General features: G+C 39.8%; 1 protein-coding gene and 1 long non-coding RNA gene across 10 annotated transcripts in view; one reads left to right on the forward strand and one right to left on the reverse strand.

Moving 5' to 3' along the window:
• Positions 1-9296: 9296 nt before the first annotated feature.
• Positions 9297-25018, forward strand: part of Plekhg7 (pleckstrin homology and RhoGEF domain containing G7) — a 50238-nt gene continuing 34516 nt past the window's right edge. For 5 of the 9 annotated variants that reach the window (XM_069989774.1, XM_069989818.1, XM_069989785.1 and 2 more), the window contains exons 1-4: positions 9297-9593; positions 13391-14106; positions 14595-14617; positions 24294-24421. In XM_069989774.1, coding sequence (XP_069845875.1) covers positions 9545-9593; positions 13391-14106; positions 14595-14617; positions 24294-24421 — 916 coding nt within the window. In that variant the 5' untranslated portion in view covers positions 9297-9544. Of the gene's footprint in view, positions 9594-9786; positions 10178-10864; positions 10889-13390; positions 14107-14594; positions 14618-18185; positions 18286-24293; positions 24422-25018 lie in introns of those variants that run through there. The other 4 variants (XM_069989790.1, XM_069989800.1, XM_069989808.1 and 1 more) reach the window with 4 other exon arrangements.
• LOC138805230 (uncharacterized) overlaps positions 24713-25018 on the reverse strand; it is a 34880-nt gene continuing 34574 nt past the window's right edge. Inside the window, exon 3 of the long non-coding RNA XR_011365472.1 lies at positions 24713-24843. This is a non-coding gene — a long non-coding RNA (uncharacterized lncRNA). The remainder of the gene's footprint in view (positions 24844-25018) is intronic.

The raw sequence follows: 25018 nt of genomic DNA on the forward strand, positions 1-25018 counted from the left end.
CACACACACACACACACCCCTCAATGCCCTATTTTCCCAATTATAATTTGAATAATGAACTCAGGATATATTTATTACTATAAGGATGCCTAAGACCTCCTGGAATCAAAATGATTTTCCAGGAAGTGACGCTGTGGCTCAAGCAGTACAGTGCTCGCCTTGAGCTGAAGAGCACAGGATCAGTGCCCAAGCCCAGAGTTCAAGCCCTACGACCGACAAAAAAAAAAAAAAAGAGCAAAATGATTTTTCAAGTCCAGACAGGCTTTTCAACACTAAGGGCAAAACTAGATTCACATCCCCAGAAAAGAAAGGCCCTGATTTATATGATTTAGGAACCATATTTACATATCCCAGAAACAAGCCTTGTGTTTAAAGCCATCACCAGCCTGATCCTTCCTCAAACTACTGTACTTGTTGCCATTTCAGACTCCTGTGAACCATCTATGTAGTTGAAATGAAAAAAAAAAAAAAAAAGAATCAGCCAGCCCAGTTACCATTAACAAGCGGGGTATGCTGTAGAGATAAATGGTATGCTTGCTTACATGCAGCTGCTAAATGAGGGGCTTGGGAACAATGTCAAACAGTTCCATGATTCTTCTACTGCACACCAAATATGACAAAATCAGGAAGCCATCCCTAAGTCAGGCTTGTGGAACTAGAATACCGCATCATCAGTCTGGCCTTGTCCACCTTGCTGCAGATATAAAGGGCTCATCAAAGCCCCAGACTTCGCCAGGTATATCAATATCCAAGATATACAGTTTACATCTATAATCCTAGTTATTCAAGAGGTTGACAGGTGACAAAGTTCAAAGCCAGACTGAACAGAAAAGTCTCAGAGACTCTATCTCCAATTAACCAGTAAAAAACAAAAGCAAAAAACCAGACTGTAGGTACAACTAAAAGAGTAGAACACCAGCCATGACCAATAAAAGTGAAATGAGAGCTCATAACTGAATTCAAGCCTCAGTACCAACACACACACACACACACACACACACACACACACACACACACACACAAACACACACACACACACACAAGCCTCAGATCTATCATCCAATTTATTGTTTAAGTAATACGGAGATGGAGAGCAACAAATCCAAAAGATGGTAGCTACGGTATAAAAGGTCTATGAAGCCAGTCCTGGACATTGCAGAGATTCCAATGGACTTGTGGTCTGCTCCAGTGCCCTGTAGAAGTCCCTGGTTTCATCCTCTATCTGGACAGCACTGCTGACATCAGGACTGATTAGATTATGATGATGTGTTGAGCTGTCCAGGCCATATCTAGCTCTCATTGAAAATCTGGGAGTAAAGAAGCACATTCAGAATAGTATAATGATTAAGGGATTCTAGAATTAAAGGACCAGAGTTCAAAACCATGTCTGCTCTGCTGTGTGATTGTGGACACCATGTCCACTCTGCTGTGTGATTGTGGGGAAGTAAACTCTAGGCTTCAATTCACCCTAGTAAGCCAGGGACAATAAGAGTACTAGTTGTTTTTTAACAGGATGCTGACTCACTCCTGTAATTCTAACTACTTAGGAAGCTGAGACCTAAAGTATTGAAATTCAAAACCAGCACAGGCAGAAAAGTCTGCAAGATTTTGCCTCCAATTAACTAGCAAAAAGATACCTCAGAGGCAAGTACCAGCTATGCGTAACAAAGCCAAGTGAAAGCATAAGGCTTTGAATTCAAGCTCTAAAAAATACTACTTCTAGCTGGGCATCCGTGACTCACACCTATAATCCTAGCTACTCAGGAGGCTGAGATCTGGGGATCACGGTTCAAAGCCAGCCCAGGCAGGAACATCCATGAGACTCTTATCTCCAATTAACCACTGGAAAACAGAAGTGGCACTTGGTTTAAGTTTGAGCTGAAGAGCTGAGGGACAGCCCCCAGGCCCAAAGCTCAAGCCCCACAACCAACTCCCCCCCCAAAAAAATATGACTTCTTTTAAAGAGCTTTGATAAAAATTAACTGAGATAATTTTATGCAAGGCTTAACAAAAGTATCCAGAGTGAAATAAATGTTCAACAATAAATACTAAAGAGAAGTCCAGACCCACCTGGAAATTATCTCTGCTTTCTAGCAACAGAGATGATTTTGATTGAAGGGAAAATAAATGCCCAGACATTAAAACTACCTTTAACAAGAGAAGTCTATTTTCAGAATGCACTCCATAATATGAAATGTCAAGGACTGTCCCAGATGTAAGAATAATAACAGATGTAGTTGACAGTTGGTCTCTAAGACTGAATCTCAAAACAAGGGAGGGTCAAAGACCCCAATCTGGAAACTCTGAAACACTGTCCCAAAAGGGGCAGAGCACCTGCTTATAGCAGAACAAGGGATACAAGGTGCTTGTCAGAGCTTTGAGTCTGATACCACAGTGTCACTGAACTGCTCTCTTCATCCATCTTTGCCATATGTGTGTCAAGTACTAATGGTTGATAAAAAGTGAGGAGCATAATGTTAAGAACAAAGCAAGAAAATAATTAGGTGCTGTCACCATGCTTAATGACTTAAGGGAAAAGAAAATGATACTAGCATATCCAAGAGGCACCCACAAGCCCAGGTTTACAGTGACACTAGGCACAATAGCTAACATAGGGAATCAGCCTAAATGTCAAATGAATGAATAAAAGAAAATGTGGTTTCATTACACTCTTATCTCCAGCAAAAAATAAACTGGAAGTGGATCTGTGGCTCAAATGGTAGGGGCTAGCCACAAGCAAAAAATGCTAAGGGATAGCACCTAGAACTTGAGTTCAAGCCCTAGTACTAGCAGATGCACACTAGCGTGCGCGCGCGCACACACACACACACACACTTCTTCAGTAAAATATCATTCAACCATAATTTTTTTAAAAAAGGAATATAAAGGCTGGGCATAGCGGTTCACATTTATGAGGACGCTCAGTTTGAGGCCACTTAGGCAAAAAGCTAGCAAGAACCTATCTTAACCCAATCTTCATGCACTGGATGAAAAAAGATGGGAGCTTGGTTCAAAGTCACTATTGCTATGATGGAGGAAACATACAAGGACTGAACGGGTATGTACCCAAAGTAGGCACACTGAGAATGTCAGGCTCACTGAGCGTTGTTCCCATTATTGCTCAGCAGCCTCTGAACCATGGCCTCAGGACACAATGCACAGCTTTTTAAAACTTTTTAAAATTGTTATTATAAAGGTGATGTACAGAGGGGTTACAGTTACATAAGTCAGAGTACATTTCTTTTTGGACAATGTCAACCCTTCCCCCACCTCTCTCTGTTCAGTTTTTCCCTGATATCCCCAACAATCGATTGTTTATTTTCAACATAGTGTCTAGTAAGTATCACTGCTGCATTTGTTCACCCTTTGTCCCTCCATTTCTGTGCTGCCCCTTTCCCACACAAAGACAGATAAATGAACAAGACAAAAAGAAAAGAAAACCGCAACAAAGAAAAATAAACTTGGTTCCATTTCTTAGAGTTCATTTTGATAAATGTTATTTTATATGATTAGAGGCACATAGGCATTGTGTCCCTGTGTTCCTCCTGCAAGAGTAAATTCCTTTGGTCTCACAGCATATGTGTGTCTAGAGTCCTGTAGATTTATCACATCCCAGGGTGTTTTAGATCTAACTTCTACATATGAGAGAATGAATGTATGTCCTGTTTGTCACCCTGAGTTTGGCTTATCTCAAGTAACATAATTTGTTCTAGATCCATCCATTTTCTTGCAAATAACATTATTCTTTCTAATGGCTGTGTAAAAATCCATTGTGTAGGGTTGGGAAGGTGGCTCAGCGGTAGAGTGCTTGCCTTACATGCATGAGGCCCTGGATTTGATTCCTCAGCACCACATAAGCAGAAAAAGCCGGAGCTATGGCTCAAGTGGTAGAGTGCTAGCCCTGAGCTGAAGAGCTGAGGCACAGCACCCAGGCCCAGAGTTCAGGTCCCATGACAAGCAAAAAAAAAAAAAATCCATTGTTTATAGGTACAACATTTTTTCTTTTGATCCAATCATTTATTATAGGGCATCTGGGTTGTTTCCATAACTTGGTTATTGTGAATAATTGATTTTGGAACATATATACACCATATAGTTTTACTTAACCATTCTCATATTGCTGGACTTACAGCCTTCTCACAAATTTTGCTATTAGTAAATGCATAAATACTCTCTCTGTTCTTAATAAAAGCAGAAAATAAGTATAAATATTATTAATTTTTCAGACCCATGTAGTCTTTCATAAGTTAATCTGACTCTGTGAAATGTGAATCAAATATATAGCAAGCATACAGGAGCAACCAATGAGAGAAACAAGATCACTAAATTATAAACTATTACCTCATTACCTAGTGTTAATATAATCAACCTTACTCACTGCCATGCCCAAGTAAGTACCCTTACCATGCATGGAAGCATGACATAAATCAATTTCTGCTCATTATAATTCTGTAGACAGCAACCTACCATCCCATCTTACCTACAAAGAAAACAACAAATAAAATTAAGCAAAGGGCTTCTTGGTCATAAATGTTTAAAGATGCCTACCTATATTCAGTAATTATACATTGTATCAGAAACAATTTGTATTGTCTTTGGAAAAAATGTGTAGCCATGTAGAATCAGACAATCTAAGACTCTTCTAACAGAATCCCTTTGCTTGAGAAAGTTTCATAAATGTCACTTAAATTGAATTGATGTTCCTTCCTTTAGAAATGAGCCTTGCATTATATAACAGATCATGGTTGTTTTCTTCTCTCTTTCTTGCTTTGCTGTCCCCAGGAACACTTTCCTCCCAATTCCCTGGGACCCTGCTGTTTCTGCTTATTCACCACCTGAAGCCTTAATTCCCTGTTTAAAACATTAGAATTGGTTACTGTGGAGATAATTTTGACATAATTATGCCAGAATTATGACTTAGGGACAGAGATCATAGGGAGATAGATAAAGTCTTACAATGGGTTTAAAATCACACATACACAGAAAGAAAAAAAAAAACGAAACAAGCTAATTTTCAGGCCCAATTGTCTGTTCTATCCTTAAAAAAAAAAAACAAACTAAAACTAAGATTCACAGGCTTATTTTCCCTTATCAGGCTTTTAAAATTCATTTCCAGTGTTGTTATTGTAGTCATTAACTTGTTCACAGTGACAATTCTGACAAGGGAGGCAAATTCAGTCATTTTAAAACTGTCAGAACTAAAAGTTGGTAGAGTGAAGCTAGGTGCAGTATACTGTTGAAATTAGAACTCTAAATGAATTTCATGGTGAATTCTCATCTCCACATTTTTCAAGATAAAACAATTGATTGCTGGTTTCATCAACGGAACAAGTTCATTCACATAGGGTCTAAATTACTATTGTGAGTCCCTGTCAAAGTAAGATTCAAGCCAGTCTAAACTCAGATTAAACTGAAGAAATAAGCCCCTGTCTCTGTCCGGTATTCACAAACACAGGTGGGCTAAAACAGAGGCAAGGGCAGTCCTAGAGATCAGGAAAACCTAGCTGTGGCTGCTTCCTAGGTCTCTATGATGTGCCAATACTTGATTAACTTCTATTTTTCCATACTGACTTCTATCCTTCAGTGGCCAGGCTTTAAAAATATGCCAAAAATAGAGTAAAAGAAATATATGGTGCTAGACATGAGGGACATATCTTATAGCCTAGCCACATACCAATTTTTTAAAAAAAGTGTTTAAATGTAACAGATACCGCTTAACTGTTACATTTTATTTTTTCTTTTTTGGGGGGGGGGGGGTCCGGTAGTGGGGCCTGAACTCTGGGCCTGGGCGCTGTCCCTCAGCTCTTCAGCTCAAGGCTAGCGCTCTACCACTTGAGCCACAGCGCCACTTCCGGCTTTTTTTCTTTTTGCTTATGTGGTGCTGAGGAATCAAACCCAGGGCCTCATGCATGCAAGGCAAGCGCTCTACCACTGAGCCACCTTCCCAGCCCCAACTGTTACATTTTGTGTAGCCACCATCTGTTAAATGTGGGTAGGACTATGATTGACTCTAACCAATAAAATATGACAAAGGTACTGAGATGTCACTCCTATAGTCATATTACAATGTATCCAGAAAACCCCATCTTACTAGGTGGGCAGACTGTCCTCTTAGCTTTGAAGACAAGCTGTGATGTGTGTCCATGGGGATGACTAAATGGCAGAGAACTGAAGGTGGGAACTCCACCTGCCGAAGCCAGAGTCCTACAACCTCAAGAAGCTGCATTGTAGCAACCACAGATGAGAAGAGGACCCTGAGCTCCAGAAAATAATGTATCAAAGATGATATGTGATGGCCTTGTAAGACAGGAAAGAATTCAAATAAACCATGTCTAGACTCCTGAGCACCTAGAAATTGCAAGGAAACAAATACATTCTGTTTGGAGCCACTAAATTTATGGCAAATTGTTATATAGCTATAGAAAACTAATACAGTAACCATCAAAAGATTGACATTTAAAAAATCGACATTGGAAAATCTGAATAACCACTGAAAATTAGGTGCCAAAAGTCTAAGGGTGTGGGTGGGTGGGGGAGGGGGAGATACTATGCCAGCAGATTTACAATCCCAGCATTTGGGAGGCTAAGGTAGTAGAATCATAAGTTTTAATCATCCTGTACTACATAGAATGACCCTGTCTCAAAAAAAAAAATGATGCCAGGCTGCCAACTGACATCCAGAAACCAGAAGAAGTCAATTCTTAGATGCAAAGGAACATCCTGAAGGCTGCCCTCTTTCTGGTGGGAATGTTTCAGGATGGCAGGAAGAAATATGAACAGACTCCCTTTATATCAATCATCAACAGACTGCCTTTAGATCAATGAGGTTGTATTTAGATGCAAGAGAAAAAAAGTATGACTCAGTATAACTTAACAAAAGAAATTTGAGTTTAAGAAAGTTAAATATAAAGAGTTTTCTGGAGTTTGAGGAGAACTGACTCAGTCCCTTGGTATTGTCACTAAAGTCCTATTTTCTATTTTGTTTTTTGTATCTCCACTTTCCTCAACTTGGTAAGAGGTGGAACCTGGAAGGTCCTCAGTATGTCAATTGTTCCCATTCTTCGGTCTACCTCCAGCAGAAAAGAGAGTCCTTGTTCCAGTATTCTCTACAAAAATCACTGAGTTGGGTGGGCTCAATGACTGACTTAATTTACATGCCAATTCTAAGCCACTCCTTCCTGTAGCTCCTGGGATTGAAATGCATATTTGGCTTCACTAGAGCCAAGGATTCTACCCCTCAAGCTGGCCATGAAATAAGCATGAGGGAAATATAGAAAAGAAATCTAAAGTCTTTGGAAAGAGCAGTGGGTCATGGATACAAGGAAGCTATATACAAGTATCTACTAAAACTCAAATTCACAGCTGTGATATTGAGATTCCACACAAGGGAGGTTTTCATCAGGAAGTCCGGCCCTTCCAACCTTCTCACTTGAGCAGATACACAGATGTAGAGATCCAACAGCAGTAACAGGAAGTCTTCCAATTTTTATCCTGGTAAAAGTCTTGAAAGAAGGTCAGGCATGCAGAGAAGCTCAGCGTGAAAAGCAGTTTTTATTGAGGTGAAGCATACATAAGCCTAAATATGTAGCTCTCATTGTTGTGCCAGTAGCTGTGTATACTCAAAAGAAGAACCAACTGAGGTATCACCTCTCAGATCAAGAAATGGAACATAGTATCCCAGAAGCCACATACCAGGCTTGCAGTCCCTGCCTCTCCCCTAAGTTCTAGAGAATCATAATTTTCTTAAGTTACAACCAGAGTTGGACACTTTTTGCATTGGAATCCAGTTTTCTATTATCATTATCCTCTAGGAGAGACAGCTTTATAATCATGTGTGTATACGTGAGGAGACTGGGAGATGAGTGACCTTCCTACCATAAACCAAAAGCAAAAAACTTACTCACTTTTCTTTCTTCCTAAAGTGAAAAAAAAATCTATTTTTAGTCAGCCTTGGCAGAAGAGCAAATCGTTTGGTCTCCTGTACTATAGTGGCATAATAGATATTCCTTGATAGTCTATGTTAAGTTTACAGGTGGTCACGATGGCCCTGGTGGCCCAGGAAGATCTAGTTATTTTTCTATGTGCTGAGTTAATGCTATTCAAAGAAATCTGATATGAAAGAATTAAAGATAAATATAAAAGCCAAGAGCTTTAAATTAGACATATTTTCTCCTAAGGCAGGGTTTCTCAAATTTTAAGCCTTGGAAGAGTCATCCATACATCTTGTTAAAACCCCAAACATTGAACCCAATCATAGAGATTTTGATGGTAAGTGAATGTTTTGTTGTTGTTGTTGTTTCTGTTTGTTTATTGTGACAGTACTGGGGCCAGCCTTGTGCTCTCACTTGGCTTATTTGCTCAAGACTACTACATTAGAAATACTTCTACTTCCAACTTTTTCATGATTAATTGGAAATAAGAGTCTCATGGACTGCCAGGGCTGGTTTTAAACTGTGATTCTCACTTCTCAGGAGGTTAAGATTACAGGCATAAATCATCTGTTCATGGCTTTGGAAAGGGTTTTTGGTGTCAAAAAGTTCCCAAATGATGATGCTGGCTGCTGGCCCAACAACGGTATTTTGAAAATCACTGATTTATAAGAAACTTTCTAATAAGTATCTGTAATAGTTCTAACTGGTAATAACATCAGTAGATTAGTAAATAGGTTAGTTTGAATTTGTTTTCAGAATGAAACTACAGAAATATTTTTAATGATGCATGAATTAAACAGTCCATCTAGATATCAAATAAATGTTCTTAGAGGATGGTGACCTAATCAAGATCATGGAGGATACAATACTTTTCCCTTTTAAAAAGAATTTTGTACCAGTCCTGGAGCTTGAACTCAGGGCCTGGGCTCTGTCCTTGAGCTCAAGTCTAGTGTGCTACTACTAGCTGCATTTCTGACTTTTTTGGGTAGTTAATTGGAGATAAGATTCTTAAGGTCTTTCCTACCTAGGCTGGCTTTCACCCTGGATCCTTAGATCTCAACCTTCTGAGTAGCTAGTATTACCGGTGTAAGTCACTTGGACTGGTTTCATTTACATTTTAATTACTAATGTACACAAACTTGTTCCAAAAGACAATAATCATCTCCTCTATATTTAATGTTTATCCAAGCACCCAATTAAGAATATAGATCAACACAAAATATTTTTAAGTTGGGGTGATAGATTCTAGTAAATTATTCATCGCTTTAGAAACTCAGACCTGCCCACTGCACCATTAGAGAAAATTATTGGACCTCTTAACAGGAAGTAGAAAGCCACATTTGTCATCAATTCTACATTGGAACAGCCATTGTTCAGGAAAAGCTAATCACACTGGCTTTTTTCTTCGGTGCACTTAGATTCTCAACTTGCTTCTTTTTTCATAAACAAATAACTGGAAACATCTCTAAGAAGAGGAGAGGCCAGTTCCTCATTTTAGCTGTATCAAAGTTGCTTGTGCTCCTCCTAGGGGAGGGCCCGTGGTTGCAGGTATGTAACCGGCTGTCTAAAAACTTCATCTGGTCACTGGCTCTGTAACTAAGTAGACGCTGTGGATGGGCAGGATCCAGCCAATGTCACATTCAGAGGCCGATCATCCCTCAGGTACTAATAATGTTTGACTGCTTTCTGTTTCTCTCTACATGTTTGTTTGGTTCCTGTTGCTACCAGCTTTGTTTGGTCCTGCCTAGCTGGTCTTTCCAGGTTTAATAAGAATTAGTGAATCATTAATCTATAAGGTTTTATAACTGGTACAAAGAGATCCTTCCCCAACAGTATGAGTGGCTATTTACTGGAACAACGCTTGGGAGGTCAAAGCTGGTGACTTTTCTTTATAATGATCACATACTGATGGAGTCTTTTAAAGAGGGCAAAGAAGAGATAGGTGAATAGAATTACTATTAATTTCTGACTCCATCACTGCCAGCCAGAGTTGTATTGAGGAAAGGCACCTCCCCAAAGCAGTAGCCACTATCTCACTAATTCCTGCAAGAAATCTGCTTGGGAGGCATTGTTATGCCTTCTTATAAATGCTGCGTGGAGGCAGACAGAAGAGAAAGGGCCCATCTCAGGTCACACAGCTTATTGGCAGTGAGGCTGGAAGAGAAACCAGATCCGTTTACTCCAGCATTTCCTGATTCTCTGCAAATCACATCCCAAACTGTACATACAGTTTCTCCAGTCCTTTGGTGAGTCATCCTAGCCATTACTATTACTTTGGCTGATGTGTAGTTATCATTGCTGTGCTTTTAAAATTTAAGACACTAACCAATAAATAATATTTAATGAATCTTTAATACTATTGGGCTCACCAGTTGTCCTATCCTGAGACTAGATGACTGGAAAGAATCCCCAGTGCTGTATTCTAATCCCTCAAAGGAGAAAAAAGGCCAATTCAAAGCCTAAAGATTCTGATATACCTATTACAAAAGTGCCTATGTAAACTTACTTAATTTCTTTTACATTCTTGTTGTCTAGATCTTGGATAATCCGCTAAAGGAAAAAGAAAATTAAATTTCTGGGCGTGGACATGTGTGAAAGTACCTATAACTCCAGTCCTCAGCTCAGCTGTTTGTTTGTTAGGAGAATAAGGAACTAACCCCACCATAAAACAAGCCCAGAGCTCAGGACCTTAAGCAACTTACTACACTTGACTGGGTCAATAGTCAGAACAGCCATTTTATTCTCTGCACTTCCCATGAAGCTGGCATCCGTCTCTAGAGCAGCAACTAGAAATTATCAATCTTGAAGGCAGTTCAGCCCCACCATCACTAAATGTACATTTTACTTGGTATTATTCTCCTTCCTTACCCAACCCCCTCTAATGCATTCTAGATGAATATGTGAAATTCTTGAACACTCAAGTCCTTGGCCATCAGAGCAAACCCAACAATACAAATGTAAGATTGCTTTGATAAATATGAATTTAATTGACTTTCGTTGATATCTAAGCAACTCCTTAAAGGCGCCCCAGTATTTGTTAGTTTGATTTGTCCTTAAACTAGGGGAGAGTCATGGAGTAAATTAAGAGAGCGTGAAGTTCCCAGAATCAATATCACAATATAGTCATGACAATAACATAATATCAAGTTTCTTTACCCCTTTACTGATAAGGGAAGATGGAAGAGCTGTTAACTCTTCTTATGCAAAGATGTCAGAACTTCCTAGGCCTGAAGCAGATTAAAAGAAACTACTTCTGGTGGTAATACTTCAGGAGGCTGAGATCTGAGGATCACGGTTCAAAGCCAGCCCTGGAAGGAAAGCCCTTGAGACTCATCTCCAATTAACCACCAGAAAACTGGAAGTAGCACTGTGGCTCAAGTGTAGAGTGCTAGCTTTGAGCCAAAGTGCTGAGGGACAGTGCCAAAGGCCCATAATTCAAGCCCCACAACCAACAAAAAAAATGAAAGAAAGGGGGGAGGGGAGGAAGGGAAGAAAGGAGGGAGGGAGGAAGGAAGGAAAGAAAGAAACAACTACAGGGTGGAAAGTGCCTGACTTAGCCAACCGCCTAAAGTAAAATAAGAAGTAATGAATAAAAGTCAGGAGTGCATCAGTGTTAGACCATTTAGTATTGAAGTATCATGGCCAATAAAAGCCTGCATTGGTTGTTTTATGTCCACAGAACCCCAGCAAACAGTACTAATTCCAATTCAGGTGCTGTGGTGATAATCAAGAAAAGGAGGTCAGCTCATGTTTTTAGCGTTTGCTATTATCACATAGAAAAAGTAAATGACACACTAAAGAAAAAGCTCAAGAAGCATAGACAAATGAAGAGATTAAAGTGGGGGGGGAGAAGGATGCAGTCAAAACTCAATGTAGCCAGGCACCAGTAGGTCATGCCTGTTATTCTAGCTACTCAGGAGGCTGAGATCTGAGGATCACAGTTTGAAGCCAGCTGGAGTAGGAAGGTACATGTGACCCTTCTCTCAAATTAATCATAGAAAAAGCTGGAAGTTGTGCTGTGGATCTAGTGGTAGAGCATTAGCAAAAAAGGAGCTCAGGAACAGGGCTCCAGACCAGAATTCAAGCCCCAGGACTGGCAAAATTAAAAATCAATGTATATCTTACAAAATTAAGAAAAGTGAGGGAAGTGATGGGTTGGGAGAAATGGGAAAGGGGAGAATGTTGAAAGGGATAAGACTGATCACAATGAATGTATCATAAACTGCTTTGTTGAATGGCAACTCCTTTGTACAACTATTTAAAGATAATAAAAACAAATACAATCAATTGGCACAAACACATCTGGTGAACAAAAGAAATAGCTCTATCAAAAAGTCTTGTCTATGCAAATAAAATTACATAGAATTAAAGAGTATAATATTATAATCCTAAAATCTTGCATTTCCAAATATATTCATTTGTAAGCAATTCCAAATCATTGTGTATTCTGGAGATTCTAGAATATGTGATCAACTGCTGATGCTTAGCCACAGAAAACCAATCTTTGCACAGTCTGAAACTACTTTCCACATTGCCCAAGGCAGAGCAGATGGCTGTGGTATCTATTCCACAGTTTCCCCCACTTCCCCACCAACACTAAGCAGTAATTGATGGGATAGGTAAAGATTGATATTTTCCCACACATTCTTCATTCATACAGAAAATTACAGAATAAAAGAGCTGCTCTAAGTCATTTCCATGTCCCTGTGATTCAATTGTCAAATGTCAGAATCAGCTTTGTTTGAGCATGAGAAGGATTTGCTAGAAGGCAACTATACCTGTGAATCCTAGAAGACACTCCTCATCATTAGATGGGCATTTAGTGACATCTGGGGTTTTCTTTTCAAACTCATAAGTCATTTGTCTAAAATAGGAAGATTGATGAAATCTGTCTTTTTACCAAAAAATTTACATCAATTATCTTTTTCATTTCGTTGGTTGCTTGATTTGGTTGGTCGTTGGTTTTGAGAGGGAAAGAGTTGAGATAGGGTCTCACAAGGTAGCCTAGACTGGCTTGGTACTTATGAGCTTCCTCCTCATCTACAACTATAGGCATGCATCACCAGGCCTAGCTCACATCAAATGACCCTGAAGGCATGCCTCATTACATAATTTAAACTCTGACAGAAAACCCTTGTTTTTCTTGTTTGTACATCCCAGAAATGCAGAAATGTGTCTAAAATACACATACATAAAAACAGTGTAAATTCAATGTATATCTGATTCTCTTAAAATGGTATAATCAATAGGTTATTAGCTATATGACTTCCAAAAGACAACAAAGTCTTTACAAGATTATTTGTTTGAGCCTAGAAGGATATTAAGTAAGAGATGCCAATATACGACTTAGTTAGGAAGACATGTGTTAATTATCTTCTAAATATAAAGGGTGGTAATGAGAACTGGGCTTTACGTATCTCTACAGAAGAATTTAAAGTCACCTTGTTTTTTCACCCCAGCCTCCTCATTTACTACAGGTTCCATAGACTGCTCCTCACAGAAGATGCACCAACCTTCATGTCATTCGCCTCTAGAAAAGCACAAAAAAATACCAGGGAATGAGTGGCTCTTGAATGTAGACACTGAGCAACCCCACTGTGATCCAGAGAATAGTAACAATATCTCCTGGAACCTTCCAGCAACCAGTCCTCTTAGCTTCATGGAGAAGACGGAATCATCCAGCCCAGAGACAAAGTCCCATGACTCTGGGATATCACCTCAGAACCCGTGGCACTTGTTAAAGAAACCCTGTGAGAGTCAGAGCCACATGCTCCAGTTTGACCGACAAGCTCCAGGCCGCATTTCCACCTCTCCCACTTTGAGGAGGTTGAGGGGTAGTGGCTGGGGAATTTCATCCTTGCTACCCCAGCAAAATGCCCTGGAATTACCCACTTGGGGAAGCTGGAGAGGACCTGTGAAGGCCCAAGGCTGTCTTTCTAAGAGTCTCCCTGGAAGTCCAAAGGGTTCATCACCCTCCCTGTCACCCCTGACACCTCACTCAAGATTGCCTTCTGACCCTGCAAGCATCAATAACACAGATGGCAAAGTCAGATTCCAACCCAGGCCCACTGAGGATGTTCTTCCTGGGCTGCAGCTCATCAATGAGGGGTCTCTTCACCAGGCCAACGAAGACCTTAGCCTGCCTTGCGCCACCCCAGGGTACCCAAGTCCTAAGGTAACGTAGCTATAATTACCCATGCAGCTGGTGGACAACAAAGTGAAACAGGTCTTAGAATTGCCCCATTACCCCAAAGGTCAGGGGACTGCATCATGGGAGACAGCCCAGAACGATATTAAGTAGACATACACTCTTTGAGGAGCACCAAATCTCATTCACCACACTTGGTGAAGAAGAAAAATGAAGAATTACTCCAATTCATTTTATTATGTGTTTTTTATGATACTTAAGCCACCTAGGGTCTGTCAGGCATTGAATAGCAACTCCAGCCCTCTTGCAAATACACACCACGTGAAAATAAGATGAAATAGGTGATTTAAAAGAGGAGAGAGAGCTAACTATTCACATTTCTTACTTACTTGTCCCTCTCCCCCAAGGTAGAACATTTTAGCTACAAGACAAATTGTGTGTCCTTCCAAGGTGTCTGTTTTGGCCTTTTGGATAGTTTTAAACCATATTAAAACAATATGTTTAATTCATTGCAGGGAGAAGAATTCTATGGATCCAGGTGTGTATGTACTTATTTTTTCCAGAGATATGATATTTACTGACCATTTACTCTTATGTCTTTTTTATTGTCGTTAAATAGTTATACAAAAAAGTTTAAATTCAGTGTGTGCATTTATAAGTACAATACATCTTAATCAATATCCCCCCCAATAATTCTTACCCATACTTTTATGCCTTTATTTCTGCCCTGGTACAGTAACCAGAAGGCATGTATCAGTGCACTTGGTTTAACATCTCATCTGAATTTGAGCTTGGGAGTACAAGAGTCTTCATTTCAGAAGACTCCCTTAAGAGCACAATATTTTGTTATGACTCTTTTGGGCAGGGTATAACAGCAATATAAACTCATGGCTTTCATTTTGAATTGTCCATATCTAGACCCTGTGGCTTGATTAATGTCCATTTAGTAGTGATTTTCTCTGGCAAAGAAAATGGAAAGTCTAGAAATATTCACAGCCTTTCAAAAAGAAATTCAAAGAGAAAAGATTAAAAGGAACAAGATGTCCTCTTTAAATCTAGCATGACTTTAAAATGAATATGACAGCCTGTACCCTTATCTAGAATACAAGTTGATTGTGCTGCTTTGGAAACGAGGGCTCTGAAGTTTCAGCATGGCCTCTGGGTTGTAGTAGTTGTGTGTCTTCCCTCCCACAGATGAAGAGTTTCTGTGGTAGAAATAAAATTTGGTTCCACACCCAATTTCATCTACCCAATTTGTGGAACTGGCATGAAAGATCATGTAGATAGACTCAGAGGAGTCCTGGGAGAAATAGTTACTGTTATACCAGACCCCAGTCCTTGATCCAGTTTGCTATTCATATATATATATATATATATATATATATATATATATATATATATATTCTTTTATTCATTAATCCTGATTTCCCTAAATGTATGGTCAAAAGTATAAATTAGTTATGGAGCCTCAGAAAAGGCAAATTATTATATGTAGTATATCAATTATTGTATATAACAAACTACTCCAAAAATGAATAACAACCAGTCATTGCTTCATTAAAAATTATGAGGAGAAAAATTTTTCCAGGGGCTGGGAAGGTGGCACAGTGGCAGAGTGCTTGCCTTGCATGCATGAGGCCCTGGGTTTGATTCCTCAGCACCACATAATCAGAAAAAGCCAGAAGTGGCACTGTGACTCAAGTGGTAGAGCATTAGCCTTGAGCTGAAGAGCTGAGGAACAGTGCCCAGGCCCAGAGTTCAGACCCCACGACAGAAAAAAGTAAATAAAAATAAAAATAAAAATAAATTTTCCAAGAGCAAAGACCATTCTAACATCCAGGAGTCAACTAGAGTCTATTTCCAAATATACTGAAGGAAGAAATGGATAGAAGGAAACAGGCAGGCTGATAAGCAATTTAGGATTACAATGCAATGAACTACCTCCAATGTATTTTTGTTTTGACAAAGGACTTATCTAAAAGCCAAGCAAATAAGCTGTGTGAGTGGAATTTTATACATCAGGAAAGAAGGAAGGAAAATTTGTGGGTAGGGAGACTTCTTTATATTCCATAGTCACGAAAAGCTGTTAATCTCATCTAACTTCCATGTTACCCTGAAAAACTGACCCTCAAAAGGAAGTAGGAAAAAAGTTAAATATACTCAAATTAGAAAGTGGGGGTAAAATTACCTTGGAAACCAAATGACATGGTATTTGACAGTCTATCTTGAAGGGGAAGGAAAAAAGAGAAAAATATTGATGAAGAATCCCAGATACTCTTTCCACCTAGGGTACCATTAGAGGGCAGCATAACATGGAATTAGCTAAAAGCTGAGTCAAATATCTGAATCTGAATTCTATCTCCACTTGTCTCTGGCAACACCATCATAGACAACTTCTTTATCAGCTTGAGGACATCTTCATCCATGGAGTAGAGATAGAATGAATATCTATTTCAGAAGTCTTTTGTACCTATTAAATATTGTAAGTCAAATAATTGCTATTATTTTTAGAGGCACAATTCATTCATTCATTCAGCACTTCTCATGCAATTTATTGATTTATAATTCTTTCTAACCTACTATGACACTGAGTTAAATGACTGATTGTGGAACACTCATCTGATGTATCTGAATATTGAGTTTAATACCTTCCAAATACTTTATTTATTGCCTGGCACAGAGTTGGTATTCAATATTATAGAAAGGAAAACAAGTGGATCAGTTAGTTAGGTTTGGACTTGCCTGTAGGGGAAATTATTATTTTTTTTGGGGGGGGTCCGGTCATGGGGCCTGAACTCTGGACCTGGGCACTGTCCCTCAGCTCTTCAGCTCAAGGGTAGTGCTCTACCACTTGAGCCACAGCGCCACTTCCGGCTTTTTTTCTTTTTGCTTATGTGGTGCTGAGGAATGGAACCCAGGGCTTCATGCATGCTAGGCAAGCACTCTACCACTGAGCCACCTTCCCAGCCCCTGCAGGAAATTATTTTGTATATTCTTCTCCTCCAAGTACTTACTTATCCCCCTCTTGTTTCTTGACAAGCTCAAGGTTGACATCTTACTTTTGTACTTACCACATGAAAATAATTTAGAGTCTTGGGCAGTTGAATAATTATTTTTTAATCCCATTTAGTAGTATGTTGACTTGTCACAAAAAGAGCAGTAGCCTAGAAAGAGGGTGACATTCTAAATTGTTACCAGTCTAATTACCCATATCTTTAGTAATCAAAAATTGGGCATGGTGGCACAAACCTGTAATCCAAACACTCAAAAGGGTAGGCAGGAGGATAATGAGGTCAAGACAAGGCTGGGCAACATAAAACCAAACATATATAACTGATTAACCCTAAAGCACCACAGGGTAGGTAGGGAGTACCCCTGTCCTATGTGAGAGTCTATGGTGAGACTTCTGGGTGGCAACTTTGCTCTGGGTTTTAAAGGGATATGTCTTCCAATTATTCACTCCACTCTGCATTTATAATACAGCCATCAGGTGCCAGGTTCTAAACAAAAATAAACTGTAGAACGTTCCTGTTCTTTCTGCCTTCTCCAATGGATTTCCATCCAATAAGATATTTTAGATGGAAGTTGAACTAGAAATTATAGACAAGCATACAAGTGAATATTCCCAACCATCTTCTAAGACACTCAGTGGAAAAAGATATATCCTAGATTTAAGCAAGAGAACTACCATTTCTCTTCTGAGAACAAGAAAAAAAAATTTTTAAAGATTATCAACTGAATCTTAATTTACTCTTCCTAATCAACCTATCCTTTAAAGCAAGCACTCTAACTGCTCTACAGATAGTCTAGGGAGAATATGAACTCAGTAAATGCCAGCTGATATTAAATAAGAATAATAAATCATCCTGACCAATCTACTGTTTATGAAACCTATGAATTTGGTGCCCAATGGGGTACGTATTTCTAGCAGCAGAAACTTTCCCTCTAGCATTTCCTCAGGCACTCATATGCCAGAGCAGCCTCATCTAGCTGAGTGCTGACTCCTGGGCACAAAGCTTGCTAGTCTGTGGGGGGAATTCCTGGGATTCTCTACATTGCTGCTGTCTCAGCCCACACCATGGGTCTTCCAATCTGCTGTGAAGGACAGAAGGAGACATTCTGGTACCAGAAGGGAGGCAAGGTTATTCCAGCAACCATGGGACTAGTTCCTTCGGATTTGACCAGCTTGGGACAACACAACTCAGGGTTAGTGTATATGTTGCTGTTATGGGGTTCTGGGTGGTAATGGGGGTAGGCCAGGTATAGGCTGACACACCCTAAAGGACTGCCAAGTCTGGGTGAGTCATCAAGTAATACAACTTTTTTGAACCTAGAAATTTATCCTGAAGCTAGCCAAGTATCAGACAAAACAATAACAAAATGTGTTTCTCAATAAAGGGCAATATACTCACTAAGTACTATGATAGTACCATGTACCATGACAGTAGGTTACTAGCCACCCCCTAACTGTTTTACATTTATCATTAGTTTCTTAGCTTAATCTCCTTATGAGGAAATTACACACACACACACACACACACACACACACACACACACACACACACAAACACACACACACACAATTTTGTCTGGGGGGAGCAATAAATGATTACTTCCAGTAGGTAGAAAGTCCAGAACAGAACACAGAATTCTTACATACATACCACCTTTTAAAAGAAGCAATCTAACAAGACACCAATTTCTAACCAACAAAACACCCCCCCACACACAAGCAACCTAAATTCAAATTATCATTAATTTCACTACTGTTGTTTGTATTGGTATCATTTGTCCAGTGTTCTGAGCAACTCCAAGTGGCAGAACAGGGTCATTGTCAATTTCAGGAAATCTAGTACACTGGCAAGCATGAATTATACAAGGCCTCATTTTCTACAGCTATGCCTCTTCATGTTGTTGGGTACAAGCATTCCCTCTAATAGCTTTCCTAGGTCTCTGTATGGTTACGATACTTTTTGTTAACCCCTGCTGTCGTTTGATGAACAAAAACCAACAAATGTCCATAGAGGGTCTGTGACGCCCCTCCAGGGGCATTTCTACCTTCCTAGAATGAGCATCACAGGGTTTTACCCACCAAAGCAAAAGCCAAGGTCATGGACTCAGGCTTGTGCAGGCTAGTTCTTTCCTCTGCTGCATATATGCAAACTCAACCCCAAACCTGACCTAGCTCCTGTCAAATAGATGTCTCTTGTGTTAGAAGGTACTCTAGACAAAAGAGAGATGCATGGGATGAGGGCAACCATCAATAATGGGGTAGAGAGAAGGTGAGGGTCTCAAACTGTATTTTGCTATTGTATATGCGTATTACTGTTTATTTATCCCCACAATTCATTTGAGGACTGTCAGTATTTTATTGTATAGGTCAACATGTCTAGGTATTCAAGAAGCTTTTAGAAAACCTGCTTTAAGTCAGGCTCTATGCTTAGTGATTTGATTCTGTGATATACAACAAACCAAGAGAAGCTGTCAATGAAGTCATTATAAGATAAAATGTATAGGTAGGAGACAGAATGTGTGTGTGTACGTGTACGTGTGTGTGTGTGTGTGTGTGTGTGTGTGTGTGTGTGTGTGTGTGTGTGTGTGTAAGAGAGAGAGAGATGATATTCCTTGAATAGTCAAAAACAATGATTTCTGAGCAAGGATATCTAGGCCAAGGGTTTCAAGGTGGATCTTTTTGCCAGGCAAACAGAATGGAGAGGAGCAGGCAGATGGGCATTACAGGAGCCAAGGCGTATAGGCAGACAGGACATTCATGCAGAGCACAATTAGAGAACACTATACAGATAATTACTGGAATCCATATTCTACAGGATTTCATGTTGGCAAATGATAAGGAAAGTTCTAAGCCCTATTGTGCTTATTGTGCCATTTACCCAACAAATGTTCACTGAGTTGTCACTAAACAGGGGCATTTAGACCAGGAGCTAGGAGTACAGGGTAAGAGAGGAAATAGGCATGAATCTAAAAAACAACCTTTTAAAGTAAAGCACTTTCCTTGAGAGAGGACAACATGAGAGGATTATGCAATTCCTTCCTGTTTCATCCATGACAATGGTTTGAGAAAAGCAAAGACAGGTACAAACAGATTCAAACCCCAAAGAGAAGAGATAATCAAATAAAGATGAGTCCAATTTTATTTCCATATTTCTCTTTTAAGGTATTTCTTTTAGATACCCCCTGAGCCTGCATCTCCTGGTGTACGTAGGTTGAGGCCTGGGAATAAGGAAAGTGTAAAGCATTTCTATCCAAGTCTCTAACATTTGAGACACCATTATGAGCAGTGATTTATAAACCATTCCTTTTTCCAGAGAATAAATTTCCAAGTAAAAACTAAGGAAGGTAAATGAAACCAGATCATGCAAGTGTTGAGTATATAGATTAACATGCTTTGCTGGTATAAGACAACCAAACACCCTCTGAAGCCAGAGGAGAATAAAGTTACACTTAAATCTTGGATAACTCACCTTGAGTGACTGTACAGAACACAGTCAGGAGGATAAACTGAAGGGGAAGAACCAAGTTAAGAGGTTGATTTTATTAACACATATAAACAATGCAAACAGCTTATCTGACAGTTTACAGAGGAGAGCATAAAGAGGAAGAATTACTTCTTAAAACATCAGGGAAGACTTGGAGCAAGTGACCATTCATAACTGAAACTTAATATTTGTCCACAACATCTATCTGTAGAGGCTGAGGCATCTTTCTTATATTTTATAGAATTTTATAGAATATAAGTTATTTGCTAAGTAGAAAATCATAAATAATTTGTTCTACTATTCATACTTTAAATGATCCTTTTAAACAGGGGAGGGGTTTAGCCAAAGGCTAACTAAACATTTTAAGTGATCCTATTTTCAAATATGTAAAAGAATTGTACCAAATTATTTATAGTGTCAAAACTGCCTGCTTTCCTCCTCTAGTGAGTATCTAGGAAAGTGGGTAAAATTACAGATGTAGTGGCCCACCTTAAACCCACTGACTCAGAATCACAAAAATGGAACTTAGGGGTGGCATTTGTAATAAATCCCATAGAGAGTACTAATGTACAGCAGACTGGTCAGTAGCTTGATGAACTTGACAGGCTATGGTCAGGATCTCAATATCAAACATATTGATAAGAAAACAGCATGGGGCCAGGTGTTCTGTGAGAGAGAAAGGGAGGGAAGAAAAAGTAGAAAGAAGAGAGATAGGCAGGGAGGAAAAAAGAGATGGAGAGGGAGGGAAGAATAGGGAGAGAGGAAGAAAGGGAGAAAGGGGAGGAAGGAAGGGGAAAGAAAGGAGGAGGAACAAGGAAGGGAGAGGCAGGAAGGGAGAAAGGGATGGAGTGAGAGGAAGGGAAGGAGAAAGAAAGGGAGATGGAGAGAGGGAGGAGAGAAAAAAGAGAAAGTATACATCCTTAAGACCTCCAGTCATAATTACCTAATGAAAATAAGTTTGCACGTGTAAAAAAAAAGTATACAAGATCCAAGATTGCATAATTAAGAAGCAAGAGATCAAAGTGTAGGCAGAAAGACCATGAGCCACTGGAAGATCAGATCATAGGACTTGTCTATTAAACATGGTAAGACCTGAGTAAGTAGATAGGAAGGTGGAAGGATCAGAGGAAGGGCTGGGCTAGGGAGATTACTGGTGCTTCAGATAAAGGCACTTGGGTATAATGAGTGCCAAATGAAAAAAAAATCATAGCTAACACCTTCATGATTAGAGGAGTATGACAAACCTGAGCTTGAAATTTTTCAGGAAATTTCAAAGCCCTTGCTGCTGAATCAAAACAAATTTCCTACATGAAGTATCCTATAAGCTAAACTACTGGTTGAAGAAAAAATAACTTGAAGGTCATAGCTGTTAAATAAGAGGAGAATTATATCTCCCATCCCTGAGAATAGAGCAAAGGGCTCTGAATAGTTCTAGTAAAGAAGCTATGAGAAATTCTAGGATTTGTTGTTCAGGCAGGTTCCAAAAGGGCCAACCTCTCAACTCACTAAGCTCCTTAGATATTATGGAGCAAATGCCCACCAACTTTGGTACTTCTCCCCACTGTGTGTAATATATCAACCACTTATTCTGTGAGTACCCCCAAAGAGGGGAAATTTCATAAAGTGTATAGAGAGATACAGTGAATTATCCTACTTACTAGCTTTTCCAACAAGGCATCTAAGAAACACTAAAGTAACAACCTCAAACAATCAGTGTTGGATTCGTAGGAGTGAAGGGACCACCTCCACAGGCTTGCTCACTTCTGTACATCATTTGCAAAGACTTCTGGGTTTGAGAACTTTCCCCTAGTCTCATGTGATTTGAGTTGACATGTCCACATGATCCCTTCTGCTTTAAATTAGTCAAGATTAGAAATGATTATGTTGGCTGGAAACGGGTAGCTCATGCCTGTAATCCTAGTTACTCAGGAGGCTGAGGTCTGAGGAGCTCAGTTCAAAGGACTAATAAGGACAAGCATGGCTTTTTATTTTAATCAAAAGCCTACATTCTCTTCATGATAAGAATGATTATTTCAGCCAGGCACTAATTCTATCTACTCAGGAGGCTGAGATCTGAGTATCATGGTTCAAAGCCAGCCCGGCCAGGAAAGTCTATGAGACTCTTATCTCCAAGTAAATTACAGAAAAAGCTGGAAGTAGAGCTGTGGTTCCAGTAGTAGAGTGCTGGCCTTGAGAAAAAGGAGCTCAGGGACAGCACCCAGACCAGTTCAATCCTTGGAACTGGCAAAAAAAAAAAAAAAGAAGGGTTATGGCACCAGATGCAAAATTATGTTACTATCACATTGCAAAGGTGTAAATGAACATAGTGCAATATGAAATGTATCAATTTGCATATGTAATGAGATTTCTTGTATTTACTGCAGTGTATGGAAATCCGTATTTCAAAAATATGATGTAAAAATAGATGTGTATGGCGGGCACTGGTGGCTCATGCTTGTGACCTAGCTACTCAGGAGGCTGAGATCTGAGGATCATAGTTCAAAGCCAGCCGGGGCAGGAAAAGTCCATGAGACTCTTATCGCCAATAAACCACTAGAAAACCAAAAATGGCTCCAAGAGTGCAGGGATAGCACCCAAGCCCAGAGTTCAAGATCCATGACTGACCAAAAAAAAAAAAAAAAAAAAAAAAAAGTAAGAAATGATAATGTTGTAAGGTGAAAAAACACATTTTGTTGTTTTGGGGTTTTTTGTTTGTTTGTTTTTTGTTTTTGTTTTTTGTCAGTCGTGGGTCTTGAACTCTGGGCCTGGGCATTGTCCCTCAGCTCTTCAGCTTAAGGTGAGCACACTTAAGCCACAGAGCTACTTCCAGTTTTCTGGTGGTTATTTGGAGATTAGAGTCTCATGGACTTTCCTGCCCAGGCTGGCTTTGAACCACTATCCTCAGATCTCAGCCTCCTGAGTAGCTCAGATTACAGGCATGAGCTACCAGTGCCCAGCTAGAAGCCACATTTTGAGAGGTCAAAATTTGGAGTCTTTATTAAAAGGCTGGCTACTAAATGGTAGATTCCTGTCTCAAAGACCAGCAGACAGCAAGTATACTTAACACAGTGAGGAAACTAAACCATGAAGGCTGGAGAAGAAAGAAAGAACAAAAAATACCAACTAATCAATTAAGCTCCAATGGAAAGCTGAAGTGGGACTCCATGGTGACGGAAGAAGAGGCAAGAACCAGGAGATAGGACATGAACACAGAGACATGTGGCATGGCATAATGGCGCCTGAAGTGGTCCAGGCTTAAATAGAGTTAGGTCAGAGGGCAGGGTCACAAGAAACTCCCAGTCCCAGGCACTGGACTGACAGGTTTGGTAACCTATCAGCCAAGAGCCTGACCCTGCCTCCAGGGATTCAGGTGGCATACCCATCTCCTGGGTGGTGGGGGCTTCACTTTTGCTCACCATGAAGACAAGATGCCAGACTCTACCATCCACTATGTGGCCAAGATGGCACTGGCCAGACCCAATCACCCTATTTCAATAACAAGGATCAAAGAAGTGGCAAATTAATGTGTGCTATTTGTATGTCATCATGACCCTCCCATGCCTGGATCCAGAAGTGACCTCTGAATTCTTCGTAAGAGACCAAGTAGCTAGCAGGCACTTCCCACTAGCAGCTATTTCCTCATACCAACCAGATAAACTGAATGATAAACCTGCCTGAACCCAGCTCTAAACTTTCACCTGCATCTACTGAACACAGGTTCTATGAACACAGACGGAGTTCTGTGGTGCTGAACTTGCCAGGACTTGAAGTATTCCCTGGAGATCTTCTGGTGTCTGATGGAGCTGCTGATTACCTGTGTCACCCACTTCTGCTGCTGAATCCAGGTGCTATTCATTCTACCTATGTCTAATATTGGGCACATATTGTCATTAAGTAAAAGAGACTTTCCAAAAGTTGATCAGTTAGACTGAAATTCTCATCAATTTGAATAGGCACAGACATGAATCACCAGAATCATCTACCAGTCTTGTATTATGCAGTCCACTTACAGAGATAGATAAAGCATTTGTCAAATAATTATACCAGGTTCAGGACTTAGGACAGGTCCACCAATAAAGGTGAACATTTCAGATCAAGGCCCTTGGTGGACTAGTAAACAACCTACCTATAGTTATTGTACAGTTTATCCATTACTTCATTCGGCCTCAACTGGTATCTTCCAACTAGGGTGACACTGTAGAATCAGGGATGCTGGTAGCACATGAATGTCTGGTAAAGAGAGGCAGTCTTACGGGTGGATCTTCAACTGTGAAAGAAGAGAGTACTTGTGATGAAGGAGGTATGGGAGGGGGCTTTACTCATAGTTTTGAGGGCAGGCAACTCAAAGCCTTTGAGAACTAAAAAAAAAAACTAGTAGTTTTTAAACTAGGGTCCATTTTATGGAAGAATCCTTACTTAGAAATCTAGTATATATAATAGAT

This window comes from Dipodomys merriami, unplaced genomic scaffold, assembly GCF_024711535.1.
Source record: "Dipodomys merriami isolate MVZ:Mamm:240054 unplaced genomic scaffold, mDipMer1.0.p SCAF_10, whole genome shotgun sequence".
NCBI classification, from domain to species: domain Eukaryota; kingdom Metazoa; phylum Chordata; class Mammalia; order Rodentia; family Heteromyidae; genus Dipodomys; species Dipodomys merriami.